The sequence below is a fragment of the Athene noctua genome, unplaced genomic scaffold (genome assembly GCF_965140245.1).
Source record: "Athene noctua unplaced genomic scaffold, bAthNoc1.hap1.1 HAP1_HAP1_scaffold_31, whole genome shotgun sequence".
NCBI lineage: Eukaryota > Metazoa > Chordata > Aves > Strigiformes > Strigidae > Athene > Athene noctua.
The window spans coordinates 149,427-168,349 of NW_027437536.1; the positions used below are offsets into that span (position 1 = coordinate 149,427).

At 68.3% G+C, this 18,923-nt stretch overlaps 2 protein-coding genes across 6 annotated transcripts; one reads left to right on the top strand and one right to left on the bottom strand.

Annotated features, from left to right (window-relative positions):
• Nucleotides 1-89: 89 nt before the first annotated feature.
• MARK4 (microtubule affinity regulating kinase 4) lies at nucleotides 90-9,037 on the bottom strand. Of its 5 annotated transcripts, XM_074933305.1 has the most exons (18): nucleotides 8,792-9,037; nucleotides 7,552-7,749; nucleotides 7,102-7,155; nucleotides 6,940-6,988; nucleotides 6,776-6,841; nucleotides 6,499-6,569; nucleotides 6,047-6,103; nucleotides 5,385-5,621; nucleotides 5,151-5,270; nucleotides 4,684-4,783; nucleotides 4,487-4,596; nucleotides 4,248-4,401; nucleotides 3,346-3,560; nucleotides 3,096-3,199; nucleotides 2,739-3,002; nucleotides 2,584-2,663; nucleotides 1,596-1,640; nucleotides 1,169-1,379 (listed from the first exon to the last, which is right to left on the bottom strand). In XM_074933305.1, exons 1-18 carry the CDS (start codon nucleotides 8,840-8,842, stop codon nucleotides 1,315-1,317), a joined length of 2,040 nt encoding a protein of 679 aa, XP_074789406.1. In that variant the 5' UTR covers nucleotides 8,843-9,037; the 3' UTR covers nucleotides 1,169-1,314. The 5 variants fall into 5 exon arrangements, with proteins under 5 accessions (XP_074789403.1, XP_074789407.1, XP_074789404.1 ...); XM_074933303.1 differs by lacking the exon at nucleotides 2,584-2,663 and having other exon boundaries at nucleotides 91-1,379; XM_074933304.1 differs by having other exon boundaries at nucleotides 2,739-3,199.
• A 1,434-nt stretch (nucleotides 9,038-10,471) lies between these two features.
• EXOC3L2 (exocyst complex component 3 like 2) lies at nucleotides 10,472-16,776 on the top strand. Its single transcript, XM_074933442.1, has 12 exons — nucleotides 10,472-10,773; nucleotides 11,165-11,597; nucleotides 12,169-12,781; nucleotides 13,008-13,122; nucleotides 13,658-13,768; nucleotides 14,260-14,360; nucleotides 14,767-14,874; nucleotides 14,965-15,100; nucleotides 15,359-15,481; nucleotides 15,555-15,710; nucleotides 15,793-15,914; nucleotides 16,430-16,776. Exons 2-12 carry the CDS (start codon nucleotides 11,168-11,170, stop codon nucleotides 16,677-16,679), a joined length of 2,265 nt encoding a protein of 754 aa, XP_074789543.1. The 5' UTR covers nucleotides 10,472-10,773; nucleotides 11,165-11,167; the 3' UTR covers nucleotides 16,680-16,776.
• Nucleotides 16,777-18,923: the final 2,147 nt, after the last annotated feature.

Here is an 18,923-nt window from a genome sequence, read left to right on the forward strand (position 1 = left end):
ACCTTCTCAGGGGGCACCTTCACCTTAACTCAGCCCCCAAGGTCACAATCGTGGTGTATCCTGGGAGTGATGGGTGCCGACACCAACAGGTTGCCTATCTTTATTGGGGGGAGGGGGGGGGGGTGTGTCAAGGGGTACAGACTGGGGCAGGAATAACTTAAAAATGTGCCAGGGAAAAAATGGGGGGATGGACACCGGAGCCCCAGGGCCATATTTACAGGCTGTACAGGGCTGGGGGACACAAGGACAGTCCCCCCGGGAGGGGAGAGATTTCAGGGGACCCCAGGCTGCAGCCCCAGCAATGGGGATCTTGGGGGGAGGGGGGGGGGGGGGGCAGGGCTGGAGGTGATGTAGAGCCCCAAATCTGGGAGTTGGGGAACACAAATGATGTCCCACAAGTTCTCAGAGCCACTGTCCCTTAGCTGGTGGCCCCCCCCCCCCAAGGGCCCAGAGCTGATGCCCCCAAGGTCCCCAAGCAAGCTGGTGGTCTCCGGGGTGCTGGAACTGGGGGACCCCCAAGGTCTTGGCACCAATGATGTCCCCAGGTCCCAGAGCTGGGGCAAGCACTGGGCTCCCACATCTGCTGGCCCCACACATTGCCAAGGTGGCCCTGAGCCCCCCCAGTGTCCCAGAGCCAAGTGACACCCCCGGATCCCCGAGCTGCCGCAGCCCCCCAGGTGCTGGTGCCGATGTCTCCCCCGGGGCAGGGCCCTAGAGCTGCCGCAGCCCTCCGGCAGGGGGTGAGAACACCTGGATCCACCGCAGAACCCCCCGTGCCAAGACAGCTCCTGGGGCTGGGGAGGGGGGGCAGGGGGTCAGGGTGCCGACACAGCCCTGGGTGCTGGAGCTGGTGCATCCTCAGGGTGGGGTGTCCCCAAGCTGATGCAGGCGTGGGGGGGCTGTGTCCCAGCACTGACAGAGCCCTGGGTGCCAGATCCAGTGCCAGTAACCTCTTGGGGGAGGGAAGGGTCCCAGTTCCCCCCACCCCACCCCACTCAGGATGCACCCCTCGAGGCAGGGGGGGTCCCAGCTCCGGCGCTAGTCCCTAGAGCTGGAGCTGCCCGGCCACACGTGCCAAGGTGGCCCGGAAAGCGCCAGCGGTGCCAGCCAAGCGCCGGAAGAGCACGCCGTGGAGGCCGAGGCGTTGGAGGCGGCAAACTTCGGCCTCGAAATGGCAGAAATGCTCGCTGGGCCCCCGGTCGTGGGTGCAGGAGAGCAGGAAGGGCTGGGGCTGGCGGGCGCGGCAGCCGGCCGAGAGCGTGGCCTGTCGCAGCGCCGCCATCACCGCCTCGGCCGGGCGGGCGCTCGTCACCTTCACATGCCAGGGGCATCGGAGCAGCCGGGGTTCGGCTTCCTTTTGATCCCAAGGTAGATGGCAACTGCGGGGAGCGGACGGGGAGAAAAGGTGAGTGTGGGGTGGGCAGGGGGGCACCAGGGGGTGGGTATGGTGTGGGCAGGGCAGGGAGGTATAGAGACTATGGGGCACAGGGCAGAGTGGGTACGGCACAGGCAGGGGGCTGGGGGGCAGGTATAGGGGCTATGGGGCACGGGGGGGGTGGGTATGGGGACACCCACCCATAGGCATCGGCACCCACCTTGTGAGCGCAGGTCCCCCGATTCTCTCAGGTTCGTCTGCGACCCTGCAGGAGGGAGGGGGAACAGACACACACATCGGGGGGGGCCCTCCAAGCCACTTCCACCCCCCACCCCCCCATTTCACACCAATTTGGGGGGCAGCACCCTCCTTTCAGGGCCAACACCTCCCCCCCAGGGCTGATGTCGGGGTCTAGTTCCCATTTTGGGGTCTTCGTACCCCATTTTGGCAGGGGGAGCCACAGTCCCCAATTCAGGTGCCATCATCTGGGCAAGGTCATGGCCCTTGGGCTGGGGGGGCACCCCCCTGATTTTGGGGGGCACATCACACCCATTCTGGGGACGACACCACTCCTATTCTGGGGACACCCCCTACCCCAAAGTAATGAGGAATTGGGGGGGCATCACCCCCAGCTCGAAAGGGGGGGGGCAGCATCCCAAATTTGGGGGACACCCAACAGTGCACCCCCATGCCCCCCCCTCCCCCAAACCCCCCCAGCAGCAGCAAAGGCTGAGAGGCAGAAAGAGAGAAGGGAGAGGAGCGAAGCACAGCCAGTGGCACCGGGACAGTCACTGGGGTGGGGTGCTGGTGGCACCAGGAGACCAGTGTGTGGGTACTGGTGGCACTGGGATGGGAACTGCAGTACCAGTAACATCAAGACAGACACTGGGAGAGACCTGGGCCAAACACCAGCAGCACCAGGACAGGGCTGGAATGGCACCGGGATGGCGAAACGAGGACTGGCACTGGGACAGGCACCATGGTGGTGCTGGTGGCACCAGTGAACCACTGTGTGTACTGGTGGCCCGGGGACAGGCACCGGGGTACCAGTAATATCAGGACAGACACTGGGAGCACTGGGCCAAACACCAGCGGCACCAGGACAGGGCTGGAACAGCACCGGGGTGGGTGCAGGCAGCACAGGGATGGAACTGGGTCGGGCACTGGGCCAGGCCCCGTGGCAAGCGCCGGTGAGGCCGGGCACTTACTGATTTTGGCTCCTGGAGGCGTGGGGGTGCCCGAGACGCACCTATTAGAGCTCTGCCGCTTAGAGGGGTCAAGAGTGACCCTGGAAGAGAAAGAAGCAGCGTGAGGAAGAGGAGGGTGGCGCCGGCAGCGGGCAGGGCGCCCGTGGCCCCCTCACCTGCGGGTCAGCTTGGAGGTCAGCTTGCTGAAAAGGTTGGAGGTGGCCCGCGAGCGGCTCTGGGGCAAAGGCGAAGCTTCAGGGGCCAACGTCGGAGAAGCAGGGGGGCCGTTGGGCCCCCCCCCCGTTCGCCGGTCCCGGACTTGCCCGCCGTGGAAGGTGCTGCGGCCGGCGGTGCCCCGCGCCAGGCGGGCCCGCTCCGAGGAGGCGGCGGCGATGCTGTGGCTGGAGGGGGATGCCGGGGGCACCCGGCCGGTGACGGAGCTGTGGGGGAGGAAGAGGAGGAGGAAGAGGGCGTTAAGGCGGAGTTCGGGGTTATAGGGGAGGCCCCGGCATTCGCACACTCCCCCCCCAGACCTGTTCTCTTTGCCGTTGGGCAGCAGCGAGTGGCGGTCGGCGCCCGGGCGCTCGGTGCAGACGTAAGTGTTCCTGCGCGCCATCACGCTCGAGGGGAGGTTGGTCTGTGGAGGCACCGGGTGTCCCGTGCTGTCAGCACGCCCCCCACACGCCAGCTCCCAGCCCTATGGGTGCCCCCCCACTTAGCATCCCCACAGGTGCCCCCCCCCCACTCCCCCAGCCCCCAAACCTCCCCCCCCACCCCCCCCACCGTATTGATGGCGCCGTCCTTGTGCCTCTCGGGGATCTCGGCCTTGTTGGGGTTGTTGGCGCTGCTGACCATGGGGCTGGAGGGGGGCATCCCGCGGCCCGACCCCCCCACGCTGCAGCTGGCCTTGCGGGCGGGCATGCGCTCCTCCTTCAGCTCCGCGTCGCCCGCGCTGGTGGGGCTGCGCTTGGGGTGCAGAGGCACGGGTGAGGGGCCGCCTGCGGGCAGGAGGGCGGGTCACGGAGGGGAAACGGGCAGCGGCAGGCAGCCCTGCCTGCCCCCCACCCTGAAAACACCCCCCTGGGGCACGGTCTGGAGTCACGGTGCTGCCCAATGTGCTGGGGCGGGGGGGGGGTTTCTGCCACCCCATAGGATGGGGAAGAGGGAGCCCCCCCCTGCCCCACACCCCAGGGGCACAGAGCATACCCCACTCTTTGCCCTATAGATCCCTCCCAGCCCCCCACAGACCCCCCCAGCCCGCTATAGATCCCTCCCAGCTCCCTCAACCCTCTATAGACCCCCCCAATCCCCTATAGATCCTTCCCAGCCCCCCCAGCTCCCCACAGACACCCCCAGAACCCTATAGACCCCCGCAAGCCCCCCCAGCTCCCCATAGACCCCTCCAGACCCCTGCCAGCCCACCCCAACCTCCCATCGAAGCCTCCCAGCCCCCCCAAACCCCCCCAGCCCCCTATAGAACCCTCCCAGTCCCCCACAGACCCCTCCAGTCCCCCCGCACCCCACAGGCACGAAGCGTAGCCCACTCCACGCCCCACAGACACCAAACTGGGTGCCCCCCCCCCCCCCCCGCCCTGTACATCCCCAGCATGGCGCCCACCCCACAAGCGTGATGCCCCCCACCCCACGTGGCCCATTGCCTGTGCCAGAGGCCAGTGGCCACTCACAGAAGTCGCTGTGCCGCCGCTGCCGGTGGTAGGTGGTGGCCCCACGCTGGCTCTTGCTGTGCGTCACCGTCTTGCCAGTGCCGTTGGCCGCCTCGCTGGGTGCCCGCACCCGGGCCAGGGACAGGCTGCTGCCCGTCCGCGACTCTGCCTCCACCTGCGCCCGGCAGCAACCCATCACTCGGTGTCCCCAGGCACGGCTATCAGTGTCACCGCCTGTCACCTGCCCTCTGTCACCTCACCTCATTCTTCCTGCCCAGCAGGAGGTAGGTGGCTGTAACCTCGTTGTATTTCTGGTTGCTCAGGGACTCCTTGATCTCCTCCCGGGTGTAGCCCATCCCCACCATCACCTCTGCAGGGAGCAGGGACAGTGAGGGGGGGCACCGCCGAGCACCAGCCCTCCCCATCCCGGGGTGCCAGGGTGACACAGCGCCCTCACCGATGCGTTTGGTGTCCCCAAAATCCTCCTCGGGCTCCTTGTAGGGCTTCAGCTCATCACCCTCATAGCCGATGTTGATCCACTTGTCCTTCATGATTTGCTGTGGGGCAGCGGAGGGGGGGCACGGACACGACATGACGACACAGGGGTGACATGCGTGCCACCACAGGGTGCTCTGAGCACCGGGCACCCTCCTGATTTACCCCCCCTGCAGCATCACCCTGGGGTGCTTTGCCCCCGCCAGACGCTCCAGCCAGGACGTGGCGTGGCCACATCCTGCCCTTGCCCACCCACCCACAGGCGCCAACAGCTTACAGTTAGCCCTAGAGCTAATTGGGCTAATTAAGAACATTGGGAAGGGGAAGGCAGCTTGGGGATGCCTACAGGGTGGGTCAAGGAATGTGGCCCATTGGGGTGGGACCAGCTGGGCTGGCCCCAGCCCCCCCATATCCAGCCCCCCCCCTCACCTCGAGGGTGCAGCGCTTGGCTGGGTTCAGCACCAGGAACCGGCGCAGGATGTTCTCGCAGTCGGTCGACATGTAAAAGGGCACCCGGTACTTGCCCCGCAGCACCCGCTCCCGCAGCTCCTGGCAGCGTGTGGGGGACACACACAGGTTAGGGTGGGGGCACCCCCACCCTGGCACCGCTCCACACCCCGGGGCAGGGACAGGAGGGGACGCTGCCCCGTCCCTGCTGCCCACCTTGAGGTTGTGGCCATCAAAGGGCAAAGAGCCGCTGACCAGGGTGTAGAGGATGACGCCCAGACTCCAAATATCGACCTCGGGGCCATCGTATTTCTTGCCCTGGAAGAGCTCGGGGGCGGCGTAGGGGGGGGACCCGCAGAAAGTGTCCAGCTTGGAGCCCAACGTGAACTCGTTGCTGAAGCCAAAATCGGCGATTTTGATGTTGGCGTCGGCGTCCAGCAGCAGGTTCTCCGCCTGCGGGCACCGGGACAGGCACACGGATGGTAAAGAGGCACCGTGTGTGGTGCAGGGACACCGGGACACGCACCACGTGGGGTATAGGGACACCAGGATGGGCACTGTGTCCAGCACAGGGACACTGGGACAGGGAGCACATGTGGGACACGGACACTGGGACAGGGAGCACATCTGGGACCGGCACCATGTCTGGTACAAGGACAGTGGGATGGGGGCACTGGGATGGGTGCAGGGACACCGAGACAGGCACCATGTCTGGCACAGGGACACTGAGACACCAGGACAAGGACACTGGGCTGGGCACCACACCAGGCCCCCCCTGTGACACAGGGCCACCGGGAGGGGCTCAGCACAGGGTATTGCCACCACCGGGCACCCCACAGTCCCCTGCCCAGGGCCACCACGGGGCAACTGGGTCCCACCTTGAGGTCGCGGTGGACGATGTTTTTCTGGTGGCAGTAGTGCACAGCCGAGACAATCTGGGGACAGGGCCAGCATCAGCAGGGGTGGCCCCAGTGCCCGCTGGCCCCACAGCCACCAGCCCTGGCCCTTCCGCAGTGCCCCCCCCCGCCTCGACCCACCCCAATCAATGCCGCAGCCAGTGGCCCCAGGGGGGATCGATCTTGCCCACGTGTGGCCGCCGCGTGCCAGCCCTGCCCCCCTCAACGTCCCCAGACCAACGCCACCACTGTGCCACATGGCCTCCCCGTCCCTAGTGCCCCCAGCTGTCACCAGCCCCATGCCAGCTCCACACTGTCACCAACACCCCCACTGTGCTCAGCCCCCCCCCACTGTCCCCAGCCCCACGCCAGCACCCCTACACTGTCCCCACCCACCTACGCCCCACCCTCATCACCCCCCAGTGCCCCCCCACCTGTCTGAACTTGGCCCGCGCCTCCTTCTCCTTCATCCTCCCATGGGACACGAGGTAGTCGAACACTTCACCTGTGGGGACACCCATGGGTGCCCACCCCAGGCACAGCACCCCCAGCGGGTGCCTGCACCCCCCACCCCAGGCATGGCACCCCCCACCCCCCCGGCCAAGGTGGGTGCCATGCCCCCCACTAGACCCCTGGGTGCACCCCCAAAGCCCACCCCAACACCCTGGGGAGCACCCAGAGGGGGGTTCGGGGTGCCGGGGGGGGTCTCACCAGCGCTGGCGTATTCCATCACCAGGTACAGCGTCTTCTCCGTCTCAATGACCTCAAACAGTTTCACTGGGGGTAGGAGGGTGGGTGTGTGTGTCAACACAGGCACCCACGAGTGCCCCCACCACCATGGGTGCCCCCCCGTCCCTAGTGGAGGGGTCACTCACCGATATTGGGGTGATTCAGCCCCTTCATGATGCGAACTTCCCGGAAGAGCTGGGGGGGGAGGGGAAGGCATTAGTGGTGAGGGAAGTCTGGACCCCCAACGCCCCATGCCCAGGAGGGTGCCCCCCATCCTGTGCACCCACCACCCTCCGACCCCCCCACACCTTCTGGAGGCTGGTGGGGTTCAGCTGTGTCTTGTCAATGATTTTTATGGCCACCTAGGAAGGAAGCAGGGGTGAGGTGGGGGAACACGAGGCGGGGACACAAGGGGGGCAGCACTGGCAGTTACCCCAGACCCCCCCAGCACACTCATCTGCCCCCTAGCATTGCAATTCCCCTCCCAGTTGCCCAGGTCTCCCCGTAACCCCTCTGGGGTCACCCACCTACCCCAGGATCCCCATTTCTCCCCCCAGCTCTTTCCAATTGCACCCCAGTACCCCCCCAAGTCCCCCCACACCTCCCATCTCCCCCCACTTGCCCCCTGCCCTCCTTCTAATCACCCCCAGGACTCCCATTTCTCCCCCCCCCAAGTCACCCCAGAGCTCCCATCACCCCCTAGTTGCCCCCTGCCCTCCTTCTAATCACCCCCACGACCCCAAGGGATGCCCCCCCACCTCACGGCCGGTGAGGATGTGCCGGGCCAGCTTGACCTTGGCGAAGTTGCCCTTGCCAATGGTGCGCAGCAGGCGGTAGTTGCCGATGTGGGGCTGCTCCTCGGGGCAGGAGGCGATGGAGTTGCGGCAGCGGGCGCCCAGCGAGCGGCTGGACCAGGCTGAGCCCTTCTCCGAGCGGCTGCCCCCCAGGCCCACAAGCTGGGGAAGAGGAAGGGGGGACACAGACACACACACGCAACTGAGACCCCCCCGCAGATCATCACACAAGTGACTGGTACTGCTGAGACTCCCTCAGCTCATCACATGGAGGCCGTGTGCTGCTGAGACCCCCCCCAGCTCATCACAGGGGTGATTTATACAGCTGAGAACCCCCCCCCCAGCTCATCACAGGGGTGATTTATACAGCTGAGAACCCCCCCCCAGCTCATCACAGGGGTGATTTATACAGCTGAGAACCCCCCCCCAGCTCATCACAGGGGTGATTTATACAGCTGAGAACCCCCCCCAGCTCATCACAGGGGTGATTTATACAGCTGAGACCCCCCCCCAGCTCATCACAGGGGTGATTTATACAGCTGAGACCCCCCCCAGCTCATCACAGGGGTGATTTATACAGCTGAGACCCCCCCCAGCTCATCACAGGGGTGATTTATACAGCTGAGACCCCCCCCAGCTCATCACAGGGGTGATTTATACAGCTGAGACCCCCCCCAGCTCATCACAGGGGTGCCTCCCCCGGCCCCCAGCACCCAAAGGCCCCTGGGGGTGGACGCTGCCCCGGCCGGTGGGGTGGGGACAGATCCGGCCTGACCGGCTCCGGGGCCGCGTCCTGGCCTCACCCGCAGGTGCCCGGACGCCCGGGTTCCCCCGATGGTGACCGAAGACGGGCGGGGGGTGGGGCTCCGCTGCCCCTGGTGTGCCCCCCTCTTCCCGGCCGTAGGATCACCAGGGTCCCCCCAGTCACACCAGTAGCCCCCCAACCCCCCCATTCCCGCTTACTGGGAGGCCCAGCATCTGCCCAGCGCCCCCCCGGTAACAAACCGACACTCCCGCGGTACAACCGGGCCCCTCCCGGTGCCTCCCCGGTATAAACCATCCCCCCCAGGTACCAGCCGGCCCCCCCCGGTGCTCCCCCCCGGCACCAACAGACTCCCCTCCCCGGTACCCCCGATACAAACTCGCCCCCCCGGCCCGGCCCCAGCCGCCCCGCCCCCCCCCCCGGCCCACGGCCCCCCCTCACCGTGTCCGCGTTCCGCTCGTTCCCCGCCGCCAGGGCGGAGCGCGAAGACATCTTGACCCGCGGGGCCGGGGCTCGGGGCCCGGGGGGGGGAGGCTCGGGACCGGCGGGGCTCGGGCAAGGCCCGGGCCGGGCCGGGCGCACCGGGCGCGGCCGCTACCAGCGGCTCATGGCCGGGCGCACGAAGGCGGAGCCGGGGCCGGGCCGGGCCGGGCCCGGGCGGGGGAGCCCTAGGGGCGGGCGGCGGCGGGGGCGGCCATGGGCCGGGCCGGGCCGGAACCGGAAGCGGGACCGGGGCTGGGCGGGGCTGGGCGGGGCGGGGCTGCGCCGCGGGGGTGGCCACGCCCCTTAAAGGAGCCTTAAAGGAGGCGTTCAGGGAGGGGGCGCCTGGGGGCAGCGGCGCGTTTGGGGGGGCGGGGGCATTTAGGGGCGGGGGGTATTTAGGGTGGGGGCTGGCGGGGGGTGCCGGGGGGCTTGGGCGTGCGGGGCTGCAGAATTGGGCCCGTGGGACGGACCCGCGTGGGGCGCGGCGGGGGCACGGGGAGGGCACTGGAGGCCACTGCCCCTCCCTTTGCCTTTAAGAGGAGCGTCAGGGCGGGGCCGGTCCCGCCTCCCCACCGGCGCGTTGGCCAATCACGAGCCGCCGGGCGCGGCCGCGGCTCCTTCCCATTGGCTATGCCGAGGCATGGAGACAGCCCGGCCCGCCCCCCCGGCGGGGGCAGGGCCCGCGCCAGCGCGCCTCTTCGATTGGCTGCTGTGCTGACCAATCGGCGGCGACCGGAGTGGGACGGGGAGGGGGCGTTAACCCCTGAGTGCCCGGCGGTGGTGGCGCGGGGAGGGGCTCGACGTCACGTGAGCTGGCGGGGACACGAGGGGACACGGACACACAGGGCGTCACGTGGTGCTGGGCGCTGGGCCGGGGACCCCGTGTGCCCCCCCGGGGCCGGGGGGTGACACCGATGGGTCCCCCTGTGCCCCGTGGCTTCCCCCTGTGCCATTGGGGTCCTGTCCCGCTGCCATCTGGGGTCCCCCTGTGCCACACGGGTCCCATCCTTCTGCCACGCCCGTGTCCCCATGTGCCCCCGGAGCCCTGTCACCGTGCCATACCGGGGTCCCCCTGTGCCATGTGGGGTCCCCCTGTGTCATCCGGGGCCTCATCCCATCCCACGGGACCCCTGTGCCATGGGGGGTTGTGTCACCACAACATGCTGGGGTCCCTTATCCCCTCCCCGTGTCACATCAGTGTCCCCCTGTCCCGTGGGGTGCCCTGTGCCCCATGGGGTTCCCTGTGCCCTGTGGGGTCCCCCTGTGCCACCTGGGGTCCTGTCCCGGTGCCCCATGGGGTCCCCTGTGCCACTGGGGTCCTGTCCGTGGCACACGTGGGGTCACCCTGTGCCCTGTGGGGTCCCCCTGTGCCACGGGGGTCTTGTCCGGTCCAATGCCCAGGTTCCCCTGTGCCACCCCAGTGCCATCAGAGCCCCCCCGGTGCCACCATTTCCCGTCCCCTCACCATGCCCGGGGGTGATGGCCCTGCAATGGGAGGTCCCCCCCTAGTCCCCCCCCTTTCTCCCCGTCCCTGGTGACCCAGCGGAACCGGGGTTGACCCTGCCCCGGTGTGGGAGGCCACACCGGGGAGGCGCTTCCTCAGGAAACCCCCCGGCCACTGCCCGCCTGGTGTGGCCACCACCGCCACAGCACCCGGTGTCACCGTCACAGTGCCCGGTGTCTGTCACCACAACAGTGCCTGGTGTCACTGCAACAGCACCCAGTGTCACCAGCTCAGCACCCGGAGTCACCATCACAGCACCTGGAGTCACCATCAAAGCGCCGGGTGTCACCACCACAGCGCCCGGTGTCACTGTGACAGCACTTGGAGTCACCATCGCAGCACCTGGAGTCACCATCAAAGCGTCTGGTGTCACCGTGACAGCACCCAGTGTCACTACCACAGCACCCGGTGTCACGACCCGCGTCTGCTGCCGGGGGTACGTGTGCCACAAGGGCCGCGGGCACCCAACTGGGCCACGGCGGGGAGGGGGGTTGCACACGGCGGGGTGCCTGCAGCAGTTTGCACGCTCGCGGGGTGCACGTGGAAGGGTGCGGGGGGTCACGGGGGAGTGCAGGGAGGGGTGTGCACCCTCGGTGTGGGTGCTCATGGAGTGTGCGGAGAGGGTCGTGCAGCTCGCAGGGTGCGCACGGGGGGGGTTGCACATTCATGGGGGTGGGGGGGGCTGCTGGGGGCTGCCCGGTGCCACCCCATCTGCTGGGAGAAGCTGCAGGTGCCACCCTGGGTCTGGGGGGGGGGTCAGGGTGCCACCCCCCCGAGTCCCAGCTGCCCTTTGGGTGCCAGCCTTGGTGCTCGGTGCCACCCTGCAGGCCATGCCGCTGCTGAAGAAACCCCCCAGGGAGGAGGAGGAGGATGGCGACCCCTTTGCCGCCAACCCTGAGAGCCGCTACCGCCGCCGGGCCACCCTGGAGCGGCTGGTGGGGCTGGCACCCTTCGGCCGCGCCCGCCGCGTCCCTCCCAAAGACAGCGACGGGGACGGCAGCCACGCGCGGCGGCGGTCGGAGGATTTCGGGCTGTTGCGGCGGCTGCCGGGGCGGCGGAAGGCCAGCGTGGAGGCCTTGGCGGAGAGGACGGTCCCCAAGCGCAGCTCGTTGCTGCGGCTGGCCTTGGGGACACGGGGCCGGCGGGGGTCCGCGGGCGAGCGCTCACCCACAGCCGAGAGTGACGGGGTGTCCGACGGGGACCAGGACAGCGGGGGACAGCGGCAGGAGGGACGCGGCAGGGCCAGGGAGCCGCTCTCGGGTGAGGGGGGATTGGGGGGCGGGGGCAGGATGGGGGGGACACGTGGGACTTGGGGATGTGGGGGGTGCGGGACGTGTGGGAGTGGGGACAAGGAGATAAAGGGATGTGGGACTTGGGGGCATGGGGATGTGGGGATGGGGACAAGGGCATGGGGACGTGGGGATGGGGATAAGGGGACATGGGGATGGGGACAAGAGGACAAAGGGACAGGAACGTGGGAATGGGGACATGGGGACAAGGGGATGGGGACATGGGGATGGCGACAAGTGGATGGGGATGTGGGAATGGAGACATAGGGACAAGGGGACAGGATGGGGACAAGGGGACAGGGACATGGGGACAGGGACAAGGGAACAAGGGGACGGGGATGTGGGGACATAAGAGGACGTGGGGACCATGGAATGTGGGGCGTGGGCATGGGGCCGTGGGGCCACAGGACATGGAAGGATGCTGTCAGGCTTGTGGGACACAGGGGACATGGCGAGTGGGCCATCGTCATCTGGTGCCACGGGCCCTGGGTGGCCTCAAGGTGCCATCAGAACACCCATGGGTGCCCCCCCACCCCTTAAAGTGCTGGAGATCCTGGAGCTGATCCAGCGGCGGGAGCTGGTGGCAGCCGATGAGCAAATCATCGCGCTGGAGGCCGAGTGCGCAGCCACGTCCCCGGCATCCCCCTCGGTGTCCCCCGTCCCCGCCGCCGGGCGCCAGGCGCGGGACGTGGCGCTGCTCTACGAGGCGCTGCTGGCTCAGCTCTGGGCGGTGCTGGGCGAAGCGGTGCCCGTCGGGCGCCCCTACCCCCCTCTCCGCCTGGTGATCCGGGTGCTGGAACAAGAGGAAGCGGCCGATCGGCAGCACCCCCCAGGCACCCCGGGGCGCCCGCGCGCCCTCCGGCGCCGTTGGCAGGAAGCGGTGGGACGGGCGGCAGGAGAGAGGTTGGCGCAGGTGGCACCTGCCGCCGGGTTGGGGGCCCGTTTGGCAGCCTTGGCGGCTCGTTTGGTGGGCGATTTGGGGGCCGTGCGGTGCCACGTGGCCCCTGCGTACCCCCCCGAGTACGGCGCCTTCGGCATCTACGCCCGCGGGTACCACCGGGCGCTGGCGCAGCAGCTGGGTGCACTGGCGCAGAGACCCCTCGCTGTGCCCGACCTCTACCTGCTGCTCGACTGGCACAGCAACACCTACCCCAGGTGAGACCCCTCCCACGGGCACCCGCTGTCACCCATGGGACCCACCAGCGCCCTGGGGCACCTGGGAGACCCCACAGTTTCTGCAGGCCTGGCGTGCTCGGCACCCTGTGGCACCCACGAGAGCCCTCGCCACACTGGGCACCCCTAGGGCTGTCCCCCGGGCCATGGGTGTTGGGCACCTCAGTGCCACTCTGGGGTGGGTGCTGTGAGGTCCCTGTGCCCGCAGGGAGGTGCTGGGGCACCCTGAGGTGGGGGCCCTGCTGCAGGCACAGGCGCTGGGGCCCCTCCTGCCCCCCGAGACCCAACGCAGCCTTGAGAGCTCCTGCATCGCTGCCGTCAAGGTACAGGCACCACCGTGGGCACAGGGACGGGCACCGGGATGGGCGGGGAATGGGGACCAGGATGGGAGCGTGGTGGGCACCAGGGTGGCACTGGGACGGGCATGTGATGGGACTGGGATGGCACTGGGATGGGCACATGATGGGCACTGTGGTGGCACTGGGACAGGCACACAGTGGGAGTTGTGGTGGCACTAGGATGGGCACATAATGGGCACCATGGCGGCACTGGGATAGGCACTAGGATGGGCGGGGAATGGGGACTGGGATGGGAGCATGATGGGCACCAGGGTGGCACTGGGATGGGCATACAGTGGGCATTGTGGCACTGGGACAGGTACATGACAAGCGCCAAGGTGGCACTGTGATGGGCACATGATGGGCACCAGGGTGGCACTGGAGCAAGCATGTGGCGGGCACCAGGGTGGCACTATGGTGACACCGGGATGGGCATCGGGACAGGCAGAGGGCTGGGGGTGGCAGGGGATGCCACTGTCCCTGTGCTTGCTGTACCCACGGACTCTGTGCCCACCACCAGGCGAAAGTGGAGGTGGCAGTGGCACAGGAGCTGCAGCTCAGCGAGGACACATGGGCTGAGGAGGCCACCGGCCAGGAGCTGCAGGAGGGACTGGCCACCCGCGTCACCGGGGTATGGGCACGGTGCCCACAGGCCACCAGCCGGCCTGCACTGCCATCCCTGGGGACTCGGTGGGGTGACCCACAGTCCCCTGGGTGCCGGGTCCCCTTGATGCCAGGTCCCCTGGGTGCTGGTCCCCTGGGTACCGGGTCCCCTGGGTGCTGGGTCCCCTGGGTACCGGGTCCCCTGGGTGCTGGGTCCCCTGGGTGCTGGGTTCCCTTGGTGCTGGGTCCTCTGGGTGCTGGGTCCCCTGGGTACCGGGTCCCCTGGGTGCTGGCTCCCCTGGGTGCTGGCTCCCCTGGGCGCTGGGTCCCCTGGGTGCTGGATCCACTGACATGTGGCACCCCAAAGGGACAGCAGGGTGCCCAGGCACCCCCTTCAAGGTGCCCCAAGGGGTTGGTGGGGTGGTGGGTATCCCAGGGCACCCCATGGTGGTGGCCATCCCCGGGGAACAGTGGGCAGGTGGCCATGCACCCCCCAACCAGCAGTGCCCGTGCCCACAGCTGCTGCGGGCGCACGTGGAGCGAGCCCCCCAGATCACCCCGGAATTTGGCAGGGAGATGGCACACAGCCTCCTGGGGGTGCTGGTGGCCTTCCTGCACAGGTGGGCAGGTGACAAGGGGGGTACACGTGGGGGACGTGAGGAGGGTGTGTGGGGACACCAGGCGTGGGGCAACAGGAGCCACAGGACAGAGCTGGGGTGGCCATGGGGGGCACAGGATGAGTGTGGCATCTGGGTGCCGGGTCCCTTGGGTCCTGGGTACGCTGGGTGCGCCCCAGGTGCTATGTCTCCTGGGTGTCAGGTTCCCTGGGTGTCGGGTTCCCTGGGTGCTGGGTCCCCTCCTGGGTGCTGTGTCCCCTGAGCACCAGGCCCCCTGGGTGTTGGGTCCCCTGGGCACCAGGTCCCCTGGGTGCCGGGTTTGCTGGGTGCCAGGTCCCCTGGGTGTTTGGTTCCCTGGGTGCTGTGTCCCCCAAGTGCCAGCACAGGTGACCCGTGTGAGCTCCCTCAGTTTCCAGCGGAAGGTGGAGCGGTTCCTGGAGGCCCCCGGTGAGGCCACCCCACCCGATGGTGCCACCAGCCGGGCCATCGCCCTGGTCAACTGTTGTCCCCCCTTCAGGTGAGGCCACCCTAAGCACACACACACACACCCCCAGGTCCCTGGGGTGCTCAGGGTCCCCAGCAGCACCCACTGACCGCCCCGCGGCAGGACCTTCACCGAGCGCCTGGCACAGTTTGGGCACCCGGAGAGCGAGGAGCCCCGGCGCCAGGCCCACGCCGCCCTGGACAAGGTGACCCGGCTCTGCAACCATGTCCTCACCCAGCGCCTCTTCGAGGACCTCAAGGTGCCCACGCAGCGCAGGACGGCCTGGGGAGGGGACCAGGGTGTGGGCAGGGTGCCCACCAGTTGGGTGCTGATCTGGGTGACGCCCATGGGTGCAATGGTCATGGTGCCCCTTGGTTGGGTGCTGAGCTGGGCAGCACCCATGGGTGCAGTGCTCTGGGTGGTCTCCCATCCCCTGAGCCCCAGCCAGGGTGTCACCCATGGGTGCCAGGACACCTGCCCACACCATCTGTCCCCCTCCTCACTCCACCCCCCCCAGCCCTACTTCAACAAACTGATGAAGCGCAAGTGGCTGACGAGCTCCGACGCCTTCGACACCATCGTGATGCTCATCACCAGCTTCTCCCAGAAGCTGCGCCTGCTGCGCCCAGAGCCCTACCAGGTGGGTGCTGCCCCCACCTTGACTGTGGGGTCAAGGCCGCGGCCAGCATCTTGCACTGAGCCTTGTGCCACAGGTGCTGGTGAGCGAAGTGCACCGGCGGGTGCTCATCGAGTACGTGCGGCCGCTGCTGCAGGGCCGCTTGGTCTGCACCTCGGCCAAGATGCGCGCCCGGGTGGCCGCCCGCCTCAGTGACGAAGCCCGTCAGCTCCGTGAGCTCTTCAGCCGCTTGGTGAGAGCCCCCACCCACCCTCCACAGCACCCTTGGGTGCTCCTCAGGTTGGGAGGAGGTGATGGCGCTGAGGTTCTCGCAGGATTCGGCCTCGCCCTGGCTGGATTCGGTGGTGCCGCGGCTGCGGGAGCTGCTGGTGCTGGAGGACACGGCGGCGCTGCAGATGGAGGTGGGCGGCCTGGTGAGGGACTTCCCCGACGTCCGGTGAGTGGTGGCCTGGGGGGTGGCAGTGGGGCCAGCTGGGCCACCATGGCCCCACAGGGACAGAGAGTGGGGTGGCGCATGTCCCCGGAGCCACCACAAGCAGTCAAGATGTCACCTCCCCGTAGTGCTGGGGGGGGGGGGGGGGGGGGGCAGCAGGACACAGTGTCCCAACGGGGACCAAAGCAGGGTGACAGGACGCTGCGTCCGTCCTTCCCGTCAGCCCCCACCCCGCTGCGCCCGCCGGGAAGCAGCTGCAGCCCAGTGCCAAGTCTCCTCCTAGTCGCTGTGTCCCCCAGGGGACCGGTGGCACGCGCAGGCCCGGCAGGACGTCGCCACTTCAGGGCCTTTAAATAGAACCAGTCCCAGCTGCGCTTGGGACCACTTAAAGCCGGGATGGGGACTCAGCCCTAAAACCATCGTCACACGGTGCCGCGACGCCCTAAATCTGGCTGCGCGCTTCTCCCAGGGGACACCGTGTGCCCCCTGCCCTTCCCTGAGCGTCCCCCGTCCCGCAGGCGGAAGCACGTGGCGGCGGTGCTGGACGTGAGGGGGTTGCGGGGCCAAACGACGCGCCAGGAGATCCTGGGGGTGGTGCAGGACCTGGAGCAGAGCGAGGCCGAGCCGGGGCTGCCGCGCCAATGCGCTTTTTTCTCAGAGCTGGCGACGACGCGCGAGGTGCGCTGCCTGCCCTTCCACCTGCCCCGCCTCGCCCGCCTCCGCCTGCGCCGCCCGCACCCCCAGCGCCCCGGGCAGGCCCGGCTCTGAGCTCCCGCACCCACCCGTGGGTGCCACACCGCACCCTGGTGCTGGGTGCAGCGCCCCGTGCTCCGAGCCCCTCCTCCCTCAAACTGTGTATAAATGGTGTAAATTAACGCCACAGCCAGTCCTCGTCCGTGGGGACGGGGGACGGGGGGGCCCCCCCCAACCCCTGGGGACACGGCGTATGCCTCGTGCGGGAGCCGATTCCGCGTGCGAGGCCCCGGCCACAGCGGGAGGAGGGGGGAGGACAGAAAGGGCCGCCAGTGCCTCACTGGGAAGCCACTGCGAGGGTGGGGGGCACAGGGACAGGGGGACACGATGGCCCTTCCCAGCACGAGGGGGGACAGCCGGGTGGACCCCGAAGGGTGTCAGGGAGCTGGGGGGGGTGGCTTGGGCCAAGGGCAGGATCAGGTCCCGGGGAGGGGGGCGGAGCTTCTCTGGCCCCGCTCCATCCCGCCACACCCTGCCCTGGCGCCCGGATCTGGTGCTTTGTGGGACAACCTGCGTGTCCCCCCCCGAGCTGGAAAACAGAAAGGGGGGGACACACAGGATACGGCCACCCCTGTGTCCCTCCTGTCACCTGCCACCCCCAGAACATCATCACCCCCTGCTGCCACAAGCTCATCAGGTCTCAGCATGCCTGGGGGTTGGGGACTATGGATGGGGCCACCGGGTGCCCCCCCGCCCCCGTGTCAAAAATAAGTGAGTGCCGGATCCGGCCAGGAAGGAGCGAGGGCTAAAAATAAGTGGCCCTGGCGCGGCCGCGGCAGGAGCGGGGCCAGGGTCACCGTCCCCGTGCCATGGGAAGGGGACGGTGGCGGCGGGGGCGGAAGCGGCAGCGCCGGGTGGGGGTGGCGGGAAGGGACGGGAAGACCGGGGGAGGGGGGGGGAACAGACACAGGGATGGGGCACGGGACGGCATCGGGGTGGGGGGGGTTATGACATGGGGGTGGGAATGTGGGGACAGGGATGTCACCGTGGCCAGGCACATGGGGACAGGGATGTCACCGCACAGAGGCAACGGGACTGTGGAGGGACACGTGGGGGTGGGTCCCACCTCGCAGGGACACGTGGGGACAGGGATGTCACCTCACAGGGACACGTGGGGATGGGTCCCACCTCACAGGGACACGTGGGGACAGGGATGTCACCTCACAGGGACACGTGGGGATGGGTCCCACCTCACAGGGACACGTGGGGACAGGGATGTCACCTCACAGGGACACGTGGGGATGGGTCCCACCTCACAGGGACACGTGGGGACAGGGATGTCACCTCACAGGGACACGTGGGGATGGGTCCCACCTCGCAGGGACACGTGGGGACAGGGATGTCACTTCACTGGGACATGTGGGGATGGGTCCCACCTCGCAGGGACACGTGGGGACAGGGATGTCACCTCACAGGGACACGTGGGGATGGGTCCCACCTCGCAGGGACACGTGGGGACGGGGATGTCACTTCACTGGGACATGTGGGGATGGGTCCCACCTCGCAGGGACACGTGGGGACAGGGATGTCACCTCACTTGGACATGTCGGGATGGGTCCCACCTCACAGGGACACGTGGGGACAGGGATGTCACCCTGCGAAGCTGTGGACCCACATTGTCCCTGTGGTCCCTGAGTGCAGACCCAGGTGCAAGGGGGGGTGACACCCACCCCAGGGGGGGCCTGGCATGTCCCAGCATGTCCCATGTGCCAGCCCCAGTGTGAATCACCAGGCACTTGACGTCAAGGCCTCAGGGGAAGGAAGGAACCCCCCCCTGCAGCAGGGCTGGGGGGGCCAGGGGGGACCCCCTCAACCTGGCATGTACAGCGTGGCCCCCCCCATTGCACCTGGCTGGGCAGGAACTCCCCAAACTGGGCAGGGACCCCCCTCCAATTGAGCAGGGTACCCCCAAACTGGGCAGGACGCCCTGTCGCTCAGCGCTGGCTCCCCCTGGTGGCCGCCCACGAGGCTGCAGGCACAGGGGGCGTGGCTTGGCTAGCAATGGCAGCTAGGCCCATCCACCTTCACAGTTGATTGGCAGGCTGAGGGGCCAATGGGGAGGCAACCCCCACAGGCTCCATGTCCCCAAGGGTCTCTGAGCCAGGGCCCCCATGTCCTCAGGTTCCCACAGCTCCTACTCCTGAGGGACCACCCCCAGGGGCTCCACTTGTCCCCAGCAGCCCCCCCGCCCCCATCACCTGGGTGCTCCCTGCACCTCTCCGTCCCCCCAGACCCCATGGCCTAGGGCACTCCTCAACC

Bases quoted from the DNA above. Each gene is read 5' to 3' on its own strand.
- EXOC3L2 (XM_074933442.1), top strand. From the start codon at position 11,168: ATGCCGCTGCTGAAGAAACCCCCCAGGGAGGAGGAGGAGGATGGCGAC. The intron at 11,598-12,168 runs GTGAGGGGGGAT...CACCCCTTAAAG, and splicing joins GGCCAGGGAGCCGCTCTCGG to TGCTGGAGATCCTGGAGCTG. The intron at 15,482-15,554 runs GTGGGTGCTGCC...CTTGTGCCACAG, and splicing joins TGCGCCCAGAGCCCTACCAG to GTGCTGGTGAGCGAAGTGCA.
- MARK4 (XM_074933302.1), bottom strand. From the start codon at position 8,842: ATGTCTTCGCGCTCCGCCCTGGCGGCGGGGAACGAGCGGAACGCGGAC. The intron at 4,597-4,683 runs GTGAGGGCGCTG...TGCTCCCTGCAG, and splicing joins TGGGGACACCAAACGCATCG to AGGTGATGGTGGGGATGGGC. The intron at 3,200-3,345 runs GTGGGGGGGGTG...GTGCCTCCACAG, and splicing joins AGGACGGCGCCATCAATACG to ACCAACCTCCCCTCGAGCGT.